This window comes from Heterodontus francisci, chromosome 5 (genome assembly GCF_036365525.1).
Source record: "Heterodontus francisci isolate sHetFra1 chromosome 5, sHetFra1.hap1, whole genome shotgun sequence".
Classification (NCBI taxonomy): domain Eukaryota; kingdom Metazoa; phylum Chordata; class Chondrichthyes; order Heterodontiformes; family Heterodontidae; genus Heterodontus; species Heterodontus francisci.
This window is the reverse complement of record NC_090375.1, coordinates 50,811,232-50,834,870: the sequence shown is the minus strand read 5'-3', so window position 1 is coordinate 50,834,870 and position 23,639 is coordinate 50,811,232. Positions and strand designations below refer to the sequence as shown.

The window sequence follows — 23,639 nt, the reverse complement described above, 5'->3', positions numbered from 1 at the left end:
AGTAGCAAGATTTCTATACTCAGTCCCTTGCAGCTTTGAATCCACGAAAAATTGCCTTTCTGATCAATCTCTGCAAGATTTAACCAGACAGAACAGTTTTTAAGCTCATGATGTTTCATTCTTCAGAATTCTATGAAAATTAATTGCATATTATTCTCCCCTCCCCTTGAAGCCTTGCTGCAGACAGACAGAGGGAGTTGTTGCTCTGTCCCTGGTTGATTGATTGATTGATTGATTGATGGGTGAATGGATGGATGGATTGATTGACAGCTCCCCTCCCCATTCTCCGGCGGCGATCGCTATGGTGTAATGCAAATCAAGTTGCCCGGGGAGATTTCCTATTGGTGAAGGGTGACATCACACACCCCTTTGTGGGCGTGACGATTAGCCGGGTGATATAAAAGGAAGCTCTTTGAGCCGTGGGAGCGATTTCACTCAGGGCCGGGCGAGGAGTTGGGGAGGGTGGCAATACTGGAATTGACACTCAATTCGAAAGGCAAGCCGCGCTGGGAGTTAAATGAATTACTTATTCGTGAAAGCGGCGCGTTTTATCCAAACTGCACGGGTGCGGGAACTCTGCCCTTATTGAGCAAGAAAGAGAAACCAACAGGAAACACACCTTGAAATTAGCACTGGCTCGTTTCCCGGACGCTCCATCTGAAAGTTTTCCTGACAAGCGAGAAGGAAGAAACGAAATATTTGCAGAGGAGAAACTTTGCAACTGGAGAGCAACAAAAAGTGAGTGAAGATTTAAAAAAAAAACATTCAAGAGAGTGGACTGCAAACAGCTATTTAACTGCAAGCAGCTATCATTCCAGATAAGACCAGGAGAGCTCTTGAGAAAAATGTTTATTTTTTAAAAGGTAATTTTTTTGAAGCTAAGTTGCCGTATGCACAAATACTCCTATTTACACACAAGGTTTAAAAAAAACCCTTCCTTTTAATTGGATTTTTGCTTTGCATGCAGTAGGAAGGAAATTGGAAGGGAGTTCTTTCCAGAACTGATACGGGTTGCAAACCCTGGAATAGAGCGGATCCAGTGATTGGTGCCAGCAGCCGGTGTTTGGAGATCGGAGCCCCCTTCCCTCCTCTCTGCAACTTCTGTGCCGTGTGTTTGTGTAATTCTCTCTCCTTCTTTCTCTCTCTCAAATATATGAACTTGCAATGGCCTCCGACCTCGGCATAAGCACCGACCTGCCCACCAGCCCCTTGGCCATCGAGTACGTGAATGATTTCGACTTGATGAAGTTCGAGGTGAAGAAGGAGCCTCCCGAAGCCGAGCGCTACTGCAACCGTATCTCCGGCTCCCTCTCCTCCACCCCGATCAGCACCCCGTGTAGCTCGGTGCCTTCCTCGCCCAGCCTGTGTGCCCCCAGCCCGGGCAGCACCAACAAGGCGCATCACTTGGAGGACCTGTACTGGATCAGCAACTATCAGCACCACCTCAACCCGGAGGCTCTCAACCTGACCCCCGAGGATGCTGTGGAGGCTCTGATTGGCAGCTCTCAAACCCACCACCACTTTGAGGGCTACAGGGCACAGCAGTACCCTGGGGAGGAGGTGCCCATCAATGGCCACCATCAGCACCAAGCCCCGCCGCACCATCACCACCACCACCACCATCATCACCACTTGCACCTGGAGGACCGCTTCTCGGATGACCAGCTGGTCAGCATGTCAGTGAGGGAGCTCAACAGGCAGTTGCGGGGCTTCAGCAAGGAGGAGGTCATCCGCCTCAAGCAGAAGAGGAGGACCTTGAAGAACCGAGGCTACGCTCAGTCTTGCAGGTACAAGAGAGTCCAGCAGCGGCACATGTTGGAGAGTGAGAAGTCCCTCCTCCAACAGCAGGTAGACCAGCTCAAGCAAGAGGTGGCAAGGCTGGCCAAAGAGAGGGATGTCTACAAGGAAAAGTATGAGAAGATGGCAAGCAGAAGTTACAGGGAGCCGACAATGGCCACCTCGAACCCAGGCAAAAACAATTCCTCTTCCAACGAGTTCTTTATGTGAGTTGGGATGCACTCAAACTAGGGGAAAAAAGGGTCAAGGAACACTTGGTGTACGAAACCTTTAATGAAAAGAGAGTGAAAAGACTATGTAAATAATTTGAAAAAGACATATCTGGGACATATTCTGCAGATGCATTGAGTGTTTGTTTGATATGGGAAAATGTTACAGACTTAATTCAGAAGAGTACAATCTTGGAAAATGGAAGTAAAAAAAACAAAATTGCTGTTGAAAGATAGATATATTTAACAGGAAGAAAAACAAAACTAATCTTACAAATCCAGTAAGGAGAAAAAGATAAAACAAGGAATATATTTAAAAAGGGAAACTTTACGGGGAAAAACAGATTGAATCACAAGAGACATGTTGCAACAAAAATTGAGTTTCAAGCAAATATGGACTTTTTAAATCCAATCCTGCATGCTGGACATGTATGGTGTTTAAAGTACTTTCTCTTTTTTTTTGTACCCAGTCCTGTTGGGAGGGGGAGGAAAAGCATAGCTCCTGGTTTTAATTTTAATTCCTCTTTTCGAGCATAATTAGAGAACAACAAGGGGATTTAAAATAGTCATGTTCTGGAATAATCTCAACGTGTGGAAATGCTGTAAATGTCCTGCAAGAGTAGGGAAAAAAATGGGAGATATGACTTTGCAAGTGATCTTACCCTTGCATTTAGATGGGTCGAGAGCAGTTTTTTTTTGCATTATCACCCTGTTTTTCATTTTAAAAGAAATACTGTATTATGCCAGACTAGGGGGAAAATTTAAACAACTTGAATATTTAACTGTATTAGACTTGTACATAGAATGGTTTAGGTATCTGCCCTTTTCCTTTTTTTTTCTGAGCCTCTATTTTGCTTGATCGAGTCTTCTAAGAACTTTATAATTAAGAGCATGCAGATAATGTAAAGAAATGAAAACAAAAGTCATTTAAAGATGTAGATAAAAAGCCTACTGCACTATCAGAAGCTGAATTTGTTTTTATAAATAAGGCTTATGTTTTTTTAAAATTTGTTTTTAACTAATAATTATTGAGACGATTGCTGTTTTTAGTCTTGGATTGGAGGGGGGGTGGGGAGAGCAGGAATTTGGAAGGAAATAGCTCAGGTTTTAAAGATGACAGTGGGTGTTTTAAATTGGACAGAATTGAATGATTCCCATCATTGTGGGGCAGTGGCCTTTGTTGGAAATTGCTCCTTGCTGTGTTGGGAGGTAGGTGGGTGGGTACAGAATCCTGGGGGAGGGGAAGGGGGTTAATGCTGTCTGGAGCTGCAGATTGGTAAGTGCATCCCAGGTTTATTTAAAGAAAATCGTTGGGCTGTTGCAGGTTTTCCTGTTGAGATATCATGGAGGAAGGTAATGAATTGTTGAACTCTGGAGCCACTACAGGAATTTCTGGAATACTTCCTGATTTAAAAAAAAAAATAAATACATTTTGGTTTAGAAATTCCACTAAATTTTTTAGCGCAATCAAAAGTTCCAAGTTTTTTTTATAATGAAACAAAAGGTTACAAATGAAGGAAATCATTGGGTTTTGAGGTGACGAAATCGATTATTTCCTCCCCTTGCCCCAACCACCCACAAGCTTTTTGTGTCTTTGCAACTTCCACTGGGGTGGGGTTGGGGGTCAGAAAGGCAAATACAGCAGTTGTGAATGAGAAGATTCTAGAATGGGTTACTGTTAATAGGCAGGGGAAAGAATAAAGAATGATGGGAACTGATGAAAACAGGTGATTCAAAGTCATTCTAAAAAGGGTGAAATCCAGTGTGGCAGGTGCAGTACTGTACAGTGCAGTGTCATCTATATTTATATAAATAATATGGACTTTTAAATTATGGAAATTGAATCAACTAGATGTTTCATTGTAAATATTTTTTCTCCCTGGCAGAGTGAGGCTCCAGTTTTTCCTAATTGATGCTGCATGCTCACTCTATTTTTGAATGACACCAAAAATGACTTAACGGCTTGATTTCTATTGCTGCGTTTATGTAAGGACAAAATTAGCACAGTGGGTGCCAGATTCGTAAATCCTGTGAATTGTTTTTTCCCCTCAACCCCGTTTGCTGGCACTTGCAACAAATTCAAGAAATAAAAAAAGAGCTGAATCACAGAGGAATCTGTGTGTTTATTCTCTAATAAAATGCTTTTTTAAAAAAAAAATGCAGATCTTTTTCCTGTGTGCAGAAATTCTACAGTACAATATAAACTTAACTGAAATAGTTCCGACCATTTTTTTGCTTTTCCGTCCTGCTTGCTTCCGAATCAAACCTGCAGGGGTTGGACATTAAACCAGCAGCTTTCAATTTGGGCAATGCCTTGGGTGCATGCTTCACAACAACCCAAAGAGCAACCTCACACTCCTCCTGTTTGCGTCTCATTACGGGCTCGCTCTTTTTGCTGGATTCTGACCCGCCCTCTAAAGCTGGAATGTTTTTAGTGGTGAGAAACATCAATTTATTTTAACTTGAATCGAGCAAAGTAACTTCACTGAATGTCCAGTTTGTGCAACAAACTGGCTTCTTGTGTTCTGAGATGGTGTGCGAAAGAGAAATGTGTTACTTGGGTACAGCTGAGCACTGCATAAATTGCAGCAGTGCTTTTAAACCAAAACATTTTGAAACAATTAAGTAAATTGTGGGGCGATTATCAATTTTTTATTGTGTGCATCGATACAAGGTAATTCACCTACACTTTATGCCTGATAATTCAATCCTTTTTTTTGGTCTGCTCTATTAAAAATTTTAATTTTTGAAGTAGTAAAGTGGGTAAATTTAATGCTTAAAAAAAAAATCTAGTCATGAAATTTGTTTTGAGGAGCAGCCTATGGCAGTGGCTATGCATCTCGGGATGAATGTTTCAATCTGCTTCATGTTCCACTAGAACTTGAGCATGGGGTTAAAGGGAGAGACAGGTATCTCTTTGGCTGCGAGTTCAAGATACATTTCTTTAGGCGCTGAAGCCTCTATCTTCAGTTTTAATGTTTTAAAAATTAATTCTAAAATTAACCTTGTGTTTTAAATTCATTGACGCACCTTATGCCTTACCTTCCACCCAGCACTGAAGTGGTTGGTCGATTCACCTACTGCATGATGATGAGACCAATTGTGGCCTGAGCACAGAATTGCAAAGCTCAGCGTAATAATTAAAAAAAAACACATGCAGCTCGCAATCCAGATTCATATGCATCAGGAAGCAAATTGGAAAGTGGGGGGGGAGCGGAGTGATTCTCGATGATGCTAGAACAATTTAGCCGAGTGATTCTTTCTGAGCTGCAATGAGCGCAAGCGGCATTTTTGCACCGCATTGCAGAGCAGAGGGTGGGGTGGGTGGAGGCAAAGAGCAAGTGATCAAAAAGGTGTCCAAATGAAAAAATTGCTGCTAATTTTGTCTTCAAAAATTGTAGTGAATTTGACATTTAATTTTTGTAGATTCTGTTTTCTGCTTAAGAATCATTATTAGAATATAATGGCAAAGTGAGAATTTTGATCAGAATACATAGAGAATTCATGTATTTATTACAATGTTTGGAAAGTATTTTTAACAGCCTTGTCAAGACTGGTGCTAGCTGGCTTTGACTCTCTGCTGCTGCACATTGCTTGAATTTTCCTTCTCAGGAAAATGCTGAATTTTTCCAGGGTATAGTTACCCAAGTGGGCATTCTTCACGCATTAGCCTTGATGTGACAGCAGGACTACTTGACTGTAGAAGCATCAGGGCCCAACCCACTCCTATCCTTGATTTGTGTCCGTATACTCGTGTTTTCCAGTAGAAGTCAACTGGATAGTGATCAGTGGCACTAGTGCATATAATATGTATTTCACTTGATGTGGCCTCGGGATGCTTAGGCGCAGTGCGCAGCCCCAACCTGCTGCTCTGATGTGAGTGGAGCTAATTTGATGCAGGTTAGAGATTGAGCCTGCGACCTTTCCACTTTGTGTCAATGCATTTACTGAGTTACCCACTGTCAGGAACGCTTCCCTCCCCCATCCACTGCCCTTCAAAAAAAAAACAGGCTGCAGAAGGAGTTTCTAAGGCACAGTTTAATTGATGTTTCACCTGCAGGATGTTCTAACAGTCCATCTGTGATTATCTTGTGCAGCCTTGTCTCCTTGTAGTTTGAGAGCAGCACATGAAGTGCTATTTGTAACTAAAAGTTCGCATTCCTTAATGTTCTTGCTTAAGTCAGATGACAGTGTGGTTTCCAGTTAATGTGAATTTCTGAAAATACACCATGAGCTGGGACTTGACGTTTGGAGGGTCTGGTCCTTATCAGTCTATCCAGTAATGGTTAGTGTTATGAATTCTCGGATGCATAATGGGCACCTGTGATTGAGTTACTCAGAGTAGCAGATACCTGAGGACCAGAATAATGGTCCCTTGGTGTGAATTGCTTTGAGGGTAATGAACATGTGGTGACTGAATTTCAGTCAGTAACCCTGCAGTGTGTAAGACTTGAAAATGCTCTCATTATGAAATGAAAGCAGATCTGGAACTCTTCATACTTGTGTACATTATCCTGTAAGTGGAGTGAGGAGCCTTATTCAGTTCAGAACCTTTTATTTTGTTGGTGCATTTTAAATAGATGACAATGAACTAGGGTGTGTTGGCTGTCAGCCATGGTTCAGTTGGTAGCACGCTCATCCCTAACTTAAGGTTCTGGGTTGAAGTCCCACTCCAGGGCTTGAAAACAAAAATCAATGCTTACAGCACTGAACGAGTGCTGCACAGTCAGAGGTGCTGTCTTTTGGATGAGACGTTTAACCAGGCCCCGTCTGCCTGCTCCGATGTATAAGATCCCGTGGCACTATTTTGAAGAGCAGGAGAGTTATCTCTAATGTCCTGACCAATATTTGTCCCTCAACTAACATCACAAACAGATTATCTGGTCATTATTACATTGCTGTTGGGAGTTTTGCTGTGCACATGCTGCTGCGTTTTCCTACAACAGTGACTACATTTCTACAACTACTACTTCATTGTTTGTAAAGTGCTTTGAGATGTCTGGTGATTGTGAAAAGTGCTATATAAATGCAAGTTTTCTTTTTTTACCAAATTTTGCCTGTATTAATGGTGCATTCTTAAACTAATAACTCCAGTTGTATGATCACACAATTTGAGAATTAATACATCTTGGCTTCTATTCATGTCAATCGTACACCAGATGTTACTCTTAGTTATAAAACTAGCTTCTGAGAAAAGTCATTGACCTGCAGCCAAAAATTTCAACTGCCTTCTGATCTCGTCTGTTTTCAAGCTCTGCACTGACTTGAATTTGTTCATTTTACAGGAGTGGGCTTAAAGCAGACCAGATTAACAGTGAGACACTGCAACCCCACCGGAAATCTGCTTGCATCTATAATAGGCATTGTCTTTTAGTTAGGGGTCTGTTTTTTGGTCATTTTTTCAAAACCATTTTGCGCTTCAACTACCTGTTATTGAAATTTTCATTTTCTACAAAAAAATTTGTGTACAAAATTGGGCGAAGTGGAAAAGATTAAAAAGCATGTGAAACTCTAAACTACAGATTCACAATGTGGTGCCTGGGGAAATGTGAATTAAAATAAGATGAGCTTTCGTCAAGAGAGGGAACTGGAATTCTGCAATCATTCTACCAGCATTACAAGTTTCATAAGTTTATACAATGATTTTTAACTTTTTTGATGTTGATGGGCAAAATAAATCATTTTATTTGCCTTAAGGTAAAAACCAAGACACTAACTACAATAGTCAGTGTATAATGGATAATATCAGTTTGCAGTGTAATGTAAAAGCATTCAGATGGGATCAAGCCCTCTCCTAAACTGACAGGCTTATAGCAAGGTTGGATTTATTGCCCACTCTTATTTGCCCAGGGGCATTGAATAAACCACATATTGTGGGACCTGGGGCAGATGAGGTAGTGATAGTAGGCTCCCTTCCCTGAAGGACACCAGTGACCAATTACCTGAGGAGTGACCTTCTTACAACACTGCAGCAATTTTCATTTTTTTTAAACTGGAGCCAGGTTTTACTTAAATTTATTTTCCCCATTTGCCAAAGCAGGATTTCAACTTATGACCTCTGGTTTGCTAGTCCTGAACTAGGCTACACATGCTAATTTAACTTTTATCTATTTAATTTCATATAATGTATATAATGCAGAGTGTTAAGATGCAGGTCTGTAGCCTTTTAGAGTTACTTTACCCCAAATAGGCTGGCAGAGCTTCTGAAGAGATATAGAATTTTGGGGCAGGTGTTTGTCTCATACACCCCCTAGTGGATGGCTTCAGAACAGCATTCAAGGGCACAAAAGTGATTCACTATTTTAGCAGTCGATCATGTACACATGTACTTTCTAAAGATTGGGAGTGGAAATCCTGGTTGCTTTGAATTTTCCCCTTCCCTAATCCACAGACTTTTGAGGCCATTGACAGAAGTACCATTACTGCTGCTGAGTTTCAGATCTAATAACCTGGCACCGAATGAGTTCTCCTTGGTGTCCTGACCTAACACTAGCCAACATCTCTCAAACAGATTATCTGGTCGCTGTCACATTGTTTGCAGGGACTTGTTATTCACAATTTTGCTGTCACATTTCCTACATTACAAAAGTGACTACAATTCAAAAGTACTTCATTGGCTGTAAAGGGCATGGGGGCGTTGTATAAATGCAAGTCTTTTAGGCATTTCCCGCTCTGTTTACTTAGTGTGCAATTACCCATTGCTCCTTCTGGAAAGCCACAGGACTTTTTCTTAAGAGTAAACAAAGAACCCTACAGTTTAACTTCTACCCTCCTGCTTTTATTTTGAACAGCGTCCATCCCTAAGGTGTCCAGTCTCTCTCTGCCCTGCTGCTCAATGACACGTGGCAGGCTTGCACTGAGATTTGAGAAGGGTATTGACGTGCAATGTTCCAACTTAACAGACTAATTAAAAATAAATTCAGATGAATATTGTGAAATAATTCCAAGTAAAACACTGATTATCAGGAGACTTTCTAATTCAGCAGTGTAAGATAGGAAAATAAGTAACTAAAAGAGCTAGTTTGTTTGTCGGGCGACGGTTGAATGGCCATTGCTTATCTGACATTAAATTAGTCTGCTTATTACCCACTTTCTAGGCTCACTCTTGAATAGGCAAAAGTGTGTGAAGTATTACACCCATGTACCCCAGAAGAGGGGGCACAACCTCAACATTAGAACTAAGCTGTTCAGAGGTGATGTCAGAAAGCATTTCCTCACACACGGTACTGGAAGTGTGGAAATCTCTGCCCACAAAAAGCTGTAGAGGCTAGGTCAATTATAAATTTCAGAATTGCGATTGATGGATTTTTGTTAGGAAAAGATATTAATGGATACAGAGGTCATTGTAACCTGAACTAAAGGCAGGTAGGTGGAATTAAAGTACAGATCAGCCTTGATCTAATTGAATGGGGTAGTACAAGCTCAAGGGGCTGAATTACCTATTCCTGTTCCTAGAAAGAGTTCAAGCTCTTTGAGGATTAGAGAAGATTGTAACAATGGAGATTAACTTGCTGCATATGAAGGTGGTGGTTTTAGCTTTATCTTAGTAACCTGTGTAACGTATGTCTGCCATATTTTCCCTCCTGAAACCATTGACTCATTGCAAAGTTTCAGTTTTTATGGGTGTCATCTGCTACTTTGTGCAAGTGGGTATTCTTCACATATGGACATTGAGTGCAGGTAAACTATTCGATTTAAGATGGGGTGAGGCTACAGCAGCCAAGCTTGATCCTGTCCTCAACGATTACAATCAGTTTGAGGACAGCTGGCAGATTTTTCTCTCCCTAATCCAGAGGCCTATTGTACCCTGAAGCAGCTGAGATCATGCAGAAGGAGTTGGTGCAGTTGGTTAGACATCGGCTATTCATCTCTGCGGCCTGGCTTGAAATCTGGCCCAGATAATAATTCTCTTTTCTGAGCTGGTAGGAAGAATTTGGGAAGTCTCAAAATGCTCCTAAGTACGGGGACCCATGCCAAAAAATGGCAGTATGTTGGCAATCTGTCGGAGCGGCTACTGGATGGCTGGAGCAGAAGGTCATGGTGAGTTTAGTGCTGGGAAGAGCAAACTTTACATTCTACTTAACCTTTAGTTTACCTGAATTGAGGGTGCTTGATGGGACAAAATGGAACATCTTTATGGTGTAGTTAACCTGACCTGTTTTAGGATGACACCCAGCACTACCATCCCTCACCTTAAGGAGAAAATAAAGGACTCAGGCTGGTTTAGTGTATGCAGTTTAATGCTGGGTTGTAGTCTGCTGAGGGAGACTCTGGAACTGGCAGGATTGGTATTGGTGCAACTCTGGCAACAGCAGATTAAAGTGTCACTGTCCCAATTTATAGCCACTGCTACTCACGACAGGTGTGGAACATTTAGACACAGTTTGGTAATCTGTTCATATTTATCACACTGAACCAGATATGTTTAAAGATATGACAATGGTTGGCAGAGAAATCAAGAACAACTTGCGTTTATATAGCAGTTTAAAAATTGATAGCAAGTCACAAAGTTATTAGAACATGTGCCCAAAAACTTGGTCAAAGAGGTCAACTTTAAGGAGCATCTGAAAGGAGGAGAGAAGCTTTTTTTTGGGGGTGGAGGGGGGTGAGGGGTGGTGGAATATCAGAGGTAGGTAGCTGAAGGTCTGCCTGTTGTGTAGTTACATTGCTCGGTGTCTGTAGGCCACCAGCTCGTGGAAAAGACATGGAGGAACACATTTGCAAGGAAATTATAGATGCAAGAATTATAGGGTAGTTATAATGGGGAACTTTTAATTATCCAAACATAGACTAGTTTAATAGTGTAAAGGGCAGTGAGGGGCTAGAGTTCCTAGAGTGTTCAGGAAAATCTTCTACAGCAGTATATTGCTAGTCCAATGAGAAAGGAAGCACTGCTAGACCTGGTTCTTAGGAATGAGGTGGGCCAAGTAGGAGAGCATTTAGGGGATGGTGATCATTCATAAAGGCGGGGCTAAAGTGTGGCAAGTTGAAGAGACTTAACAGTTGGCAGGAAAAAAGACAGAGGCGCAAGGGGAGAGCCAACTGTGTAACAGCCCTGACAAACATTTTTCTGCAGCAGCTGTGGAAGAGCCTGTCACTCTAGAATTGGCCTTTATAGCCACTCCAGGCGCTGCTCCACATGCCACTGACCACCTCCAGGCACTTACCCATTGTCTCTCAATAAGGAGGCCAAAGAAGACCATCGTATCATAAGGTATAGGCTGACCATGGAAAAGGACAAAGAGCAATCTGGGGTAAGAGTAATTAAGTGGGAGAAGGCTAACTTCAATGGGGTAAGAATGGAGCTGGAGTGAATAAATTGGAGTCAAAAGCTGGTAGGAAAACTGGTCGATGAACAATGGGTGCTCTTCAGAGTTTGGGCACAGTCAAGGTATTTTCCCTCAAAGGGGAAAAGTAGGGCAAACAAATCCAAAGCTCCCTGGATGACACAAGCAATGGGGATTAAGGCAAGGAAGAAAAAGTATGCTTATGAAGGATGCCAGGTAGAAAATACTATTGAGAACCTAGGCTGAATATAGAAGGTCCAGAGGGGAAGTGAAAAAGCAAATGAGATGAAAAGAGATGGCAGCTGGAATTAATGGAAATCCCAAAGTTTTCTATTGGCATCCAAATAGTAAAAGGGTGGTAAAAAGAGGAATGGGACCGAATAGGGACCAGAAAGGGGATTTATCCATGGAGGCAGAGGGCATAGCTGAAGTATTAAATGAATACTTTGCATCTGTCTCTACCAAGGAGGAAGATGCAACCCAGGCCATGTTGAAAGAAGAGATAAGTCAGACACTAGATGGTATTGGTTGGATGAAGGATAAATATTGGCCAGTACATCACATTCCTTTGCTGTTCAAATAGTCTAAGGCATCTTTCACCTGAGGACAGACTTGGCCTTTGTTTAATGTCTCATTTTAACACTGCAGGGCTCCCTTAGTCCTGAGGTGTCTCAGCCTAGATTACATGCTCAAAATTCCTTAGAATCAGGAACAGTCCCATCAGATTGGAAGTTGGCAAATGTTGCATCGCTTTTCAAGAAAGGAGAGAGAAAACAGGGAACTACAGGCCAGTTAGCCTAACATCAGTCATTGGGAAAATGCTGGAATCTATTATTAAGGAAGTCTTAACAATGCACTTAGTAAAGCACAGTATGATTAGAACAAGTCAACATGGTTTTACTCAGGGGAAATCCTGTTTGACAAATTTTAGTTTTTGAGGGTGTAACTAGATAAAGGGGAACTAGTAGATGTCGTATACCTGGATTTCCAAAAGGCATTCGATAAGGTGCCACACAAAGTTAATTAGTAAGATAAGGGCTCACTGAGTTGGGGTAATATATTCGCATGGATAGAGGATTGGTTAATGGACAGGAAGCAATGAGTGGGCATAAATGGGGTATTTTCAAGTTGGCAGGCAGTAAATAGTGGAGTGTTGCAAGGGTCAGTGCTGGGGCCTCCAGCTATTTACAATTTGTTAATTACTTAGATGAAGACACAGAATAATGTATCTAATTTTGCTGATACAAAGGTAGGTGGAAAGGTAAGCTTTGAGGAGGATACAGGGAGGCTGCAGAGATATGGGTAGGTTAACTGAGTGGGCAACAAGATGGCAGATGGAATATAAAGTCGGGACGTGTGAAGTTATGCATTTTGATTGTAAGAATAGAAAAGCAGAATATTTTTAAAAGGCATGCATTTGTACGTGTCTGTTCAGAGACTTGGCTGTGCTTGTACCAGGAATGCACAAAGTTAACATGCAGATAGAGCAAGCAATTAAGAAGGCAAATTACATGTTGGCCTTTATTGCAAGGGGATTGGAATACAGGAATAAGGAAGTATTGCTACAATTGTACAAAGTTTTGGTGAGACCACATCTGGAGAACTATGTGCAACTTTGGTTTAAGAAAGGATATAGTGCAGCAAAGGTTCACTAGATTGGTCTCCGGGATGAGGGGGTTGTCCTATGATGAGAGACTAAGTAAATTGGGCCTGTAATCTCTGGAGTTTTAGAAGAATGAGAGGTGATCTCACTGAGAGGATTCTAAAGGGTCTTGATCGGGTAGACAGATTATTTCTGCTGGTTGGGTAATCTAAAACACGGGGGCCGATCATTTAGGGGACTGGGATAAGGAGAAATTACTTCACACAAAGGGTTGTGAATCTTTGGAATTCTCTACCCCAGAGGTTTGTGGATGCTCCATCATTGGAACACATTTTAAGGCTGGGATAGATAGGTTTTTGGTCTCAGGGAATCAAGGGGTATGGCAAGCAGGTGGGAAAGTGGGGTTGAAGCCTAAGATCAGCCATGATCATATTGAATGGGATGAGGTGGTTGTCCTATGATGAGACTAAGTAAATTGGGCCTGTATTCTCTGGAGTTTTGAATGGCGGAGCAGACTCGATGGATCATATGGGCTGCTCCTCTTATTTCTTGTGTTCTCAAGTCTCTGGAGTTGGATTTGAACTGACAACCTTTTGGTCAGAGGTGAGAGTGCGGCTCCTGAGCTGTGCATTGCAGGTTCAAGGCGGATACTTCTGAGCCACCTGTCTCATGCACCCTCTCGCGTTTGCACCCTAAACTTAAGTGCACCCAAAGCTCTGCTACCTGTATCGTAACCTGTACCAAGTAGAACTCAGCCACCATCATCCCTGAGCTCGCTGACCTACATTGCCTTCCAGTCCACCAACGCCTTGATTTAAAAATTCTCATCCTTGTGTTCACATCCGTTCATGACCTTGTCCCTTTGAGATCTCTGCACTACTCTTATTCTAGCCTGTTTTACACCCCCAATTTCCATCACCCCACCATTCGAGGCCGTGCCTTCAGCCATCAAGACCTTCAGTGCTGCATTTACACCCTAAACCTCTCTGCTTTTCCACCTCTCTCCCCTCCTTTATGACGCTCCTTAAAACATGCCATAGTCACTTATAATGTTTTCTTCTTTGGTTCAGTGTCAATTTTTTTTTTCTGATCATGCTTTTGTGAAGTGCCTAGTGATATTTTCCTATGTTAAACATGCAATATAAATGCAAGTTGTAACCTGGCAGCATAATCAGTAATTCAGATAAACAATCAGATAATTGTACAGACAGATTCACTGTAGAAACTTCTTATTGGGAAATAGAATACCATAATCAGCACACGGATGATGTACATAACACACTAAGACCCCGCACATAGGAGCACAGCATTGGCAATCAACAGTTATATCCCTCCTCTTCTGCATTAGTGACCATTGCTAAGTTTGCCATTTGTCGTCCGTAGAATAGTGTTCTGTAACAAAAAGTAAAGCTAAACAAATGAAATTTAATAAAAATAAAGGCTGTAAGTGTACGACAGATCAATTGCCATCTGAAGGAAAAGGGCAGGTTAATGTTCTGGGTGGAGCCCTTCAGAACAAACCACGGTTATGAGCCCTCAATTATGTACTTTTTTTAGCTGCCAAAAAATATTCTCCAGCTCTCCATGTGATGGTGTATTTGTCAGTATGTTAAATATAATCGTTTAAATATATGTTTATACTAATGTATGTATCACAAGAAGTGATGCAATGTCACGTGATTCAGTTCTCCTTCACTGTTAGCATATGTAAGCTAAGAAACAAGTCTCCATTAAAGCTCTGCATTCAATCTTTATGCCTGCCCTTCAGCTTCATTTGTATTGGTCTAGAAAGAGATAATACAATATGATGGCAGTCGTAGTGAGTCGACAGCATTGATCAGCAGCTGAAAATACCAACCCAAGTCAGAAGCCCAACCTGAGGCATTGTGACCAGATCACAGCTATCACATCGGAAGAGCAACGATGTGAGTAATGATTGAACGCGATTTGAGTACACTCCCAGCTTTGCCCCAAGCTGGCAAGAAAAATTATTGGTAGTTTCAGCCACAGATCAGTGCAGTAGCATGTTTTGGTGTGGATCAAGGTACTCACTCTTCATTAGCTGACTCCAATGCCAGGGTCCCTCCTGCCTGCAAGCTCTCAAGCCCACGCTGCTGCTCAGCTCTGCAGACATCGCAGCTTGATACAACTTTTAAAGCAGGATTTGCTCCTCAGGGAGAAAAGAGGCAATGCAATGGCAGCCAGATTTCCAGAGCTGGACTGGAAAGTACCTGATGTCCCAGGTGCGTTCAAACTGTTTAAACAGAGGATTGAACTATGCTTTCTAAACTACAAAGTTGTGGATGCAGGGAAGCGGGTGATTTAAAAATTAGGATTGCCATAGGAAAGGAAGGTCTGCGTAGCATCAATACCTCTGGTTTATCTGATGCTGACCAGAAGGATCCATCAAATCAATGGCAACATTAGAAAATCTGTTTAGGACTAAAGTTGATTTCAGAATATACTGCCTGGAACACGTGCGGTATAGACAGAAAGCCAATGAAAGTCTGGATAGTCAGAAGCTTTTTCCCAGGGTGGAAGAGTCCGTTACTAGGGGACATGGGTTTAATGTGAGAGGGACAAAGTTTAGAGGGGATGTGCGAGGCAAGTTCTTTAGAGAGGGTAATGAGTGCCAGGAGCTTGTTGCCGGGGGAGGTGGTAGAAGCAGGTACCATAGAGACGTTTAAGAGACATCTTGACAAATACATGAATAGGATGGGAATAGAGGGATACAGACCCTGGAAGTGCAGAAGGTTTTAGTTTAGACAGGCATCAAGATCGACGCAGGCTTGGAGGGCCGAATGGCTTGTTCCTGTGCTGTACTGTTCTTTGTTCTTGTTCTTTGAAAGCTTGGACGACTTTGTTAACCAATACAGAGAAAGCAAGAGAATGCAACCTCTCTGATACTGAACTCTCAATGAATTATTGCCTCCTCCTATTGAGGCATTCCAGAAAGACTTCCTGCAAAAACTCAAGAGAAATGGTGTGGAGCATATGCTACATTACAGATGCAGATACGAGGCAATTATTGCAGGGGTACAGTGTTTGGAAACCTTAGGCTCGGAAACTCCACCCGGTACAATATCTAAGGTACCCAGGCAGAACAAGGTGTGCACCCACAGTATAGGTGCCTGGCATACGCAGACAGGGGCAAGGCATGTAGGCTTAGAGGGCACTGGGCCAAACTTTGCAGAAGGTCCAGCAGCAGGAATGGGAGGAGAAGCCAGAGCGGGCAGTGCTCAAACCACAGAACTATGCCACCCCGAGGCAAAGGAAGACAAGACGCTTCCATAAACATAGATCCATCCACAAAATGGGGGAACGCCAGACCAAAATGGATGAGGTGGATCGAGGTGTAGACACTACAGGTGAACAGCTATTTCACATGATAACCGAATGGACCTGTTCCAGAGGTTAACAAAATGGAAGCTTTTGTGACACTCCAGATCGTCTGCCCCAATAAGGTTGGACAGAATTGACTGAGGGTGAAGATTGACACTGGTGCAAGTGCCAACACTCTACCTTTCCAAATTCTCAAGAATGTGCACCACGAGGCTTGGAAGTCTGTGGTCCAACCCACAAGTGTTGAGCTTATAGCATATAATGGCTCAACAATAAAGTGCCTAGGTTCCCTAGACCTGGAAAGATGGTACAACGAGTTAGCATAATCTACTCTGATATTCTACATAGTGGATGTGTCAGGACCAGCAGTAGCAGAGTCGCCGGCATGCAACTAACTTTAACACGGTCACCATCCATGAGCTGACCTAGTCAAAACAGGTGCACGCCCATTGGAGACCTCCAGAGGTTGTGCCTGGACCGGTTTGACACGGTTGGGCATTTCCATGGGGATGCAGTCCGAAAGAAGGTGCAATGTCATCAATCAATCCGCTGCAAAAATGCAGCGTGCACATTGGCGAAAAGTTGAATATGGGATTGGATAGAATGGAAAAACAAGGCATTATTCGATGAGTGCAACATTACATGGACTGGTGCAATTGTATGACTGTGTTGCAATCAAGAAGGACGGTTCAATTTGACTATGTTTAGACTTAAAGAGGCTAAACAAAGCCTTCAAGAGATGTCCTCATTGGGTACCAAGACTAGAGTTAAACCCAACGTCTGATGAAGAAAAATATTTTTCCAAATTAGACGCAAAAAACGGATATTGGTCCATACGCTTGTCAAGAGGGTCACGAGCTAACAACATTCAGAACTTCCTTTGACAGGTACTATTTCCTCTGTTTACCATTTGGACTGTCAGTCAGTTAGCTAGGATATATTTCCACAGCATATGGACCAGATAACGGAATAGGTCCCAGGCTGCGTGTGTGTTGTGGACGACATCGTTAAAGTAGGACGTACGGAAGAAGAGCTTGACCGAAACCTACACTTATTAACGGAGACCACCAGACATGAAGGTTTGGTTTTCCACAGTAAAAAGTGCTCCATTAAACTTTTTTGGTGCCATTTATCCAGGTTCAGGTATCTGCCCAGATCCTGGAACGATCGAAGACATCCAGTCAATGCTGACACCGCAGGACAAGGATGATCTCCAAAGGTGTGTAGGTCTATTCAACTTCCTTGCTGAATACATAGTGAGCATCTCGGAGAAGGCTAAGAAGGCTAATTAATAGAATTGCTGAAGAAAGACATACCATTCCAATGGCAGGACAATCACCAACTTGTATTCAGTGCATTGAAACAAGCACTGTCAGACGACTCATGTCTTCAATACTATGAGCCTTGGAAGGCAGCGACATTAGAAGTGGAAGCATCTCGCAAAGGTCTTGGTACATGTATTCAAGACAGCAGCCTGTTGCATTTGGTTCAAAAAGTCTGTTGCCAGCACAAGCAAATTACTCCAACATCGAATAAAAAATTCTCACTCTTGGCTTCAGGATCACCAGGTTCCACATGTACTTATTTGGAAAAGAGTTCATGGTCGAGCTGCTGGAGATTATCTGGAGAAAACTGCTCACGCGTGCACCCCCTCCATGCCAGAGGTTATTCATCAAGATTCAGAGCTACAACTGTGATGTCAGATACAAACCAAGTAGTCAGATGATCCTATGTAGACATGCCAACCCTGGGAAGGCCCGAGATATGCCATTTGACTTCCAGATGGACAAAGTCTGTGCAACTTTGGAGGATGTCTACACTGTAGATCTCATGTACTTTGGCCAAAACAAGAGAGAGGAACTCCAGAGGGAGACTTCAAGACCCCAAACTACAAGCTTTGGTCATAGGCCAACTGTCTACCACATTCAGGAGAACAAAATGGCCATATTGAGACAAAAAGCAGTCTATCCAATGGAGTACTATTCAAAGGCCGCCAAGTACTCACCAGCGAGACCTCAGTCTCACAAACTTAAACAACTCCACCAAGGACATGGAATAGAAAGAACGAGACAACTCACTCGCCAGTCGGTGTTCTGCTCGGCATCAGCAAGGGCATTGACTAGATAGTGCGATCTTGTGATGCATGTCAGGAACACCAGGCTAGTCAACAAAAAGATCCTCTCCGACCGTCATCACCATGGATCAATATAGTAACCAACCTATGCTCTGATTATCTGTGCCTGATTATCACTCTAAATTTCCTATTGTGCAGAAGCTTCGAGACACGTTGAGTACAGCAGTGGCTAACACTGTTAGTGCCTTCTTGATGCACTAAAAGGGGTATCCGACAATAGTCTACAACACACAAGTAAATCATTCCAGGATAGGTGTAAACACATCAACAATGTCACATCACTCTGATATTCTTGTTCGAATGGGATGGCTGAATGTATGGTCAGGCCAGTCAAATCGCTGATCACAAAGTGTCCGCAAACTGGACAAGACATCCAAGTTGCGTTATTGCATCTTTATACAATGCCATTATACTCCGGATTGCCATCACCTGCTGAGATTATGTTTAGTCAACTGGTGAGAACCACACTACCAAGTATCGTCTCACCAAGTTGTCCTTGATCACAGACCAGTTACGTCAGAAACAAGATGAAAGACGCGCATGCTGTGCATGTGGGTGTAGAATTACCACCACTATACATTGGCAGAAGGTGTCCTTCACCCACAAGAACAGACATGGATTTCAGCAGTGGTGTCCAAGGTGTGCAAAGAACCACATTCATAGGAGGTGACCACACCAAATGGTGCAGTACTGCAAAGGAATCAGTCTCATCTTGGGGGACTCCCTGCTAGTCATGCACAAGGCGACCAACCAGCATCGCCTACGAGTAACCGCGTATGTTTTGAAGACGAGAGACGGCAAGCGACAGACCGACAACTGAGGACAATCCTCCCAAACACCATCTTCAGCAAGAGAACGGATAGTTCGAGATCACACCCACATGTCATTGTCACAAGGTCTGGTCAATTCAGCCGATGACCAGTACGGTTCCAAACGTAGACAACAGCGTGAAGAGGAGTGTTCCGAATGTTCTTGTTACAGTTGAAAGTTTTATGTAAATAGTGTTATAGTTGGCAAATCTCTTACATCTCATAGGGGTTGCTTATTCATGTACATATTAATGTTATACTATATAGGATTGTCATTTAAGGGAAGGGTGATGTTGTGATAGTGTATGTGTTAGTGTTAAATAAATTATTTAAATATGTTTATGCTAATATGTATGTCATCACAGGGAGTGATGCAATATCACGTGATTCAGTTCTCTTGCACAGTCAGTTAGCACGTATAAGCTGGAGCAACATGAAGTTTCCATGAAAGCTCTGTGTTCAACCTTTATGCCTGCCCTGCAGCTTCATTTGTATTAGTCTAGGAAGCGATAATGCGGAGTGTTGTATCAGCTTTAAGCTGTGCAAAGTTGTGACTATTATTTGCATTTGTATGTGTTTAAACTGCAGACCAAAACTGTGGCCGGGATTTTACCGGCCCTCGATGGATGGCTAGGAGGCGGGGGAGGGGCTGGTAAAATACCGGGGAGACTTGTTGGGAGGTGTCCCTGACGCAGTCCCTCTACTGGGCCCAGGAGTGGGAATGGCAGTGACTCAGCCACCTGCCAAACAGAGGCAGGCGCCAATTTAAATAATTAAAGGGCCAATTGGTCATTTTCCTGGGCCAGCAGCAAAATCTGCAATATGAGGAGGCTGCCAGCTGCATAATAGATGTTGCCTGTCAGCGGCTTCTTGGATGGGGTGGGTGGGGTCCTTTGTTTCTGGAGGCTCCATGTCCCATGGAGGGCGCCTCCCGCAGAAATGGCCAACCCCTATGGGTTACCCCTCTGATCGCCAGGGCCTGCCTTCCCAGCCCCAGCCCAAAAACAAATTTCTTACTTCCCCTTTGAGGGCACCTCAAAATGGAGGCAGCCTCTTGTTCTGCTTGTAGCCTCAGCAGCAGCTACTTTTCCCTATAGCGCTGCCGAGGCTACAGAGCTGCTGACCCTCTGTGCCAGCAGCAGAGAGAGCCAGCCTGCTGTTCTTAATTGGATGGTGGGCCCGGCGGCAGCCTTTTAATTGGCCACTGCTGGGAAGATTGCTGCCGCAGACCCCCTGGCTGGCTGCATGAGCTGGGAACCTGCATATGGTCCCGATGGCAGGACTCGCCATAGGCCAGGACCCCGACCTGTATGGCATTTCTGATGCTGCATGCTTATGTCTTAGCGGAAGTCACTTATTATAGCGCTGAATTCAGTCTCAAAATGTGAACTGTGCAAGACTGATCCAGTCATACGCTCACTAAGTGTTATCTCACCCTACCTACCAATTTACAAAAAGTAAACAAACACAAACTTGTAAATGCAGCAACAGTTAACTGATGAGATAATAGTTATGATCTGGAATGCGCTGCCTGAAAGGTTGGTCAGAACAAATTGAATAGGAACTTTCAAAAGGGATTTGGATATATACCTGAAAAGGAAATAAAAATGGACTGTGAAAATATAGCAGGATAGTAGGACTATTTGGATGAGTTTCAAAATTTTCAATGAGCTGGCACAGGCATGATGGGCAGAATGGCCTACTGTGCTGTACGGGTCTGTGGTTCTACAAAGACAGCAACTGAATGTGTTGATGGCTCGGTGTCTATATGCAATGCATTGTGAGTCATACAGACCCAAAAGAGGTCCCGGTTGGATCACTGGTCTTTGCTGAGTAAGTAATCTGTGTTGCAGCAGTAAGAGTCATTACAAATGACAACAGTGGGCCTGTGGGCTGATAGAGGTGTAAAGTCTGCCAGTGGTCCTGCTCTCATTGCTGTTATGACCCCAGTTGGATGTGCGCACAAAGGTTGGGTCAAGGGTCAAATAACCTGCTGACTTTCACCACTCTGGTGGGAAACTGGTTCCTGTGAAACTGCTTCCTTGCAGTGAGAGGAGAAGGGATTTGCTTTCAAAAGGCAGGACAATTAATTGGTTGAAGACTAAGTTGCATTCAGTAACCTACATTTCAAAAAAAGCTACATACAAAAATAGGATTTAGTTTGATTTTGTGTGTATACCTAACACACTCAACAGCAAGTCTAAGATTAAGGGAGATCTAATGTGGCAGCTATTTAGATCATTTTCTTTTCTGCCTTTGCTTTTTATTAGACATCTAATTAAATAGAAGCTATTTTGGATTAAATTATTAAAAAATTTAATTTAGCTGATTTTTACTGAATTCAGGATCTTTTCACTATAACTGTAGAAATAAATGGTCATGTAAATCCTAAATTAAGGTTTATTCTTAAAAAGTGTAGCTGCGCTTATTCGATAGTTCATATCCCAGGTGGACACTGCATACTGAGAGTGTTGTATTGTTGGAGCTGTTCAGGTGAAATGCTAAAGTATTTTGTCTCTCTCTTCCAGTAGTACATGTGGATCTTAAAGATATTCAAAGGGATTCTGTCTCGATGGATACCCTTCCCCCAACAAACAGCATTAATTAGGCCAATCAGTTGAAAGAAAAAGCCTATAGGAAATGTAACATAAATATAGTTGCATAATTCACAGACTAAAGATCAGCAAATTCTGCCGTGTTGTCAGGTGGAACCTTGCCTGTCCATTATGTTTGGCAGCAGTTTAACCAGGTTTGCGAGCACATTACAGCAGTGATATTGGTACTATGGTCTGGAATCTACTTGTGCAGACCACCTCTTGCCTGTAGTCCTTGACAATTTGAGAAGAAAAATCATTCTCCAGGTGTGGGTGCCAACAGTGATGAAGGAAAGGTGATATATTCAAGTTGCGATGGCGTGTGATCCTGGGTTTGGAAGGTTCTATGGCGGAAGCCTTGTTAACTTGCTGCTGTGCATCTTGTAGATAGGACACACTGCAAGCATAGTACGTCAGTTGTGAAACAAGTAGATGTTTATGCCTGTGGCTGGAGTACCAATCAAGCTGACTGCTTTGTTCTAAATGGTGTCCAACTTCTTACGAATTGCTACTCCAAAAGCCTACGGGCTTCCATTCGCACTCTACCCAAGTTGTTGACTATTTGAGGACTCTTATTGTTGTTTTTCAATAAAGGAAGGAAAAACAGCTTGCAATTTGTATAGCGCCTTTACTAAATCATTCCAAGGTGCTTCACGAGAATTATCAGATAAAATTTGATATCGAGCCACATAAAGGGATATTATGACAGGTGACCAGAATCTTGGTCAAAGAGGTGGGTTTTAAGGAGTGTCCTAAAGGTGGAGAGCGAGGCAGAGCGTATTAAGGAGGGGATTCCAGAGCTTGGGGCCTAGGCAGCTGAAGGTATTGCTGCCGATGGAGGGGTGATGGAAAATGGGGATGCACCAAAAGGCCAGAATTGGAGCAGTGTAGGGATCTTTGAGGGTTGTATGGGAAGAGGTTTCTGAGGTAGGGAGGGGTGAAGCCATGGAGGCATTTGAACACGAGGCTGAGAATTTTAAATTTGAGATGTTGCTGGGATGGGGACCAACATAGATCAGTGCGCATGTATGTGATGGGTAAAGGGGACTTGGTGCGATTTAGGAAATCGGCAGCAGAGTTTTGGATTAACTGAATTTTATGGAGGGTGGATGATAGGAATTTGGTGAGGAGAGCATTGGAATAGCCAGTCAACATCAAAAAGAATTCAGTTGTGGGACTGGGGTGCATTGGTTTTAGACAGCCATGTTAAACGCCTTGATTGAATGCCTGGCCTACACTTGGTAATTGTTGCAGTGGCTTTATTGAATTTAGAAGTGTGCGGCCAGTATCCCATCACTCCTTTGTGAAGCATGTTGTAGCCTTCCTGAGCATACTCATGATTGAGGCATGCACTGGAATAAGCTGCAGCATATAAGTGTTCTGTCATATCCTGCTTCAATCACCGCAAGTTGTTCTGCTCCAAGTATATGGGCGCATGGGTGGGTGGCAGTGCAGTGGTGGGGAGAGTAGGAGAATCAGCCATTTTTTTCCAAGAAGCTTAGATAGCAGTTTTTATTGTGCCTCCCACCAACAGGAAGTGACTCACTATGGCTATTACAGGGACCGAGGATAGTGAGGCTAGCTATAATACACCCCATTGACAGTGTCCACAAGTGAAGACAAGACGTCTTAAATGTCTGAGGACGGTGGGGAGGGAAAATGAGATTATATGCATTTGCCTCTCAAAACATTTAATACGTGGATGAAAGCTGGTGAATTCATGCTTTGTTACAGCCATATTTTTTATACATAGGGCCAAATGCATCAGATTCAAGAGTTCAAATCCTATCATTGCTGTTGAGCTGATGGTTGGGAATTTAGTGGTAGTAATATGATATATGACCAGTAACAAAGAACAAAGAAA

The 23,639-nt window shown here is 42.8% G+C and overlaps 1 protein-coding gene across 1 annotated transcript in view; it reads left to right on the top strand.

Annotated features, from left to right (window-relative positions):
• The first annotated feature begins 448 nt into the window (after nucleotides 1–448).
• LOC137369535 (transcription factor MafA-like) overlaps nucleotides 449–23,639 on the top strand; it is a 37,148-nt gene continuing 13,957 nt past the window's right edge. The window contains exon 1 of the mRNA XM_068030801.1: nucleotides 449–2,003. Coding sequence (XP_067886902.1) covers nucleotides 1,165–2,003 — 839 coding nt within the window. The 5' untranslated portion in view covers nucleotides 449–1,164. The remainder of the gene's footprint in view (nucleotides 2,004–23,639) is intronic.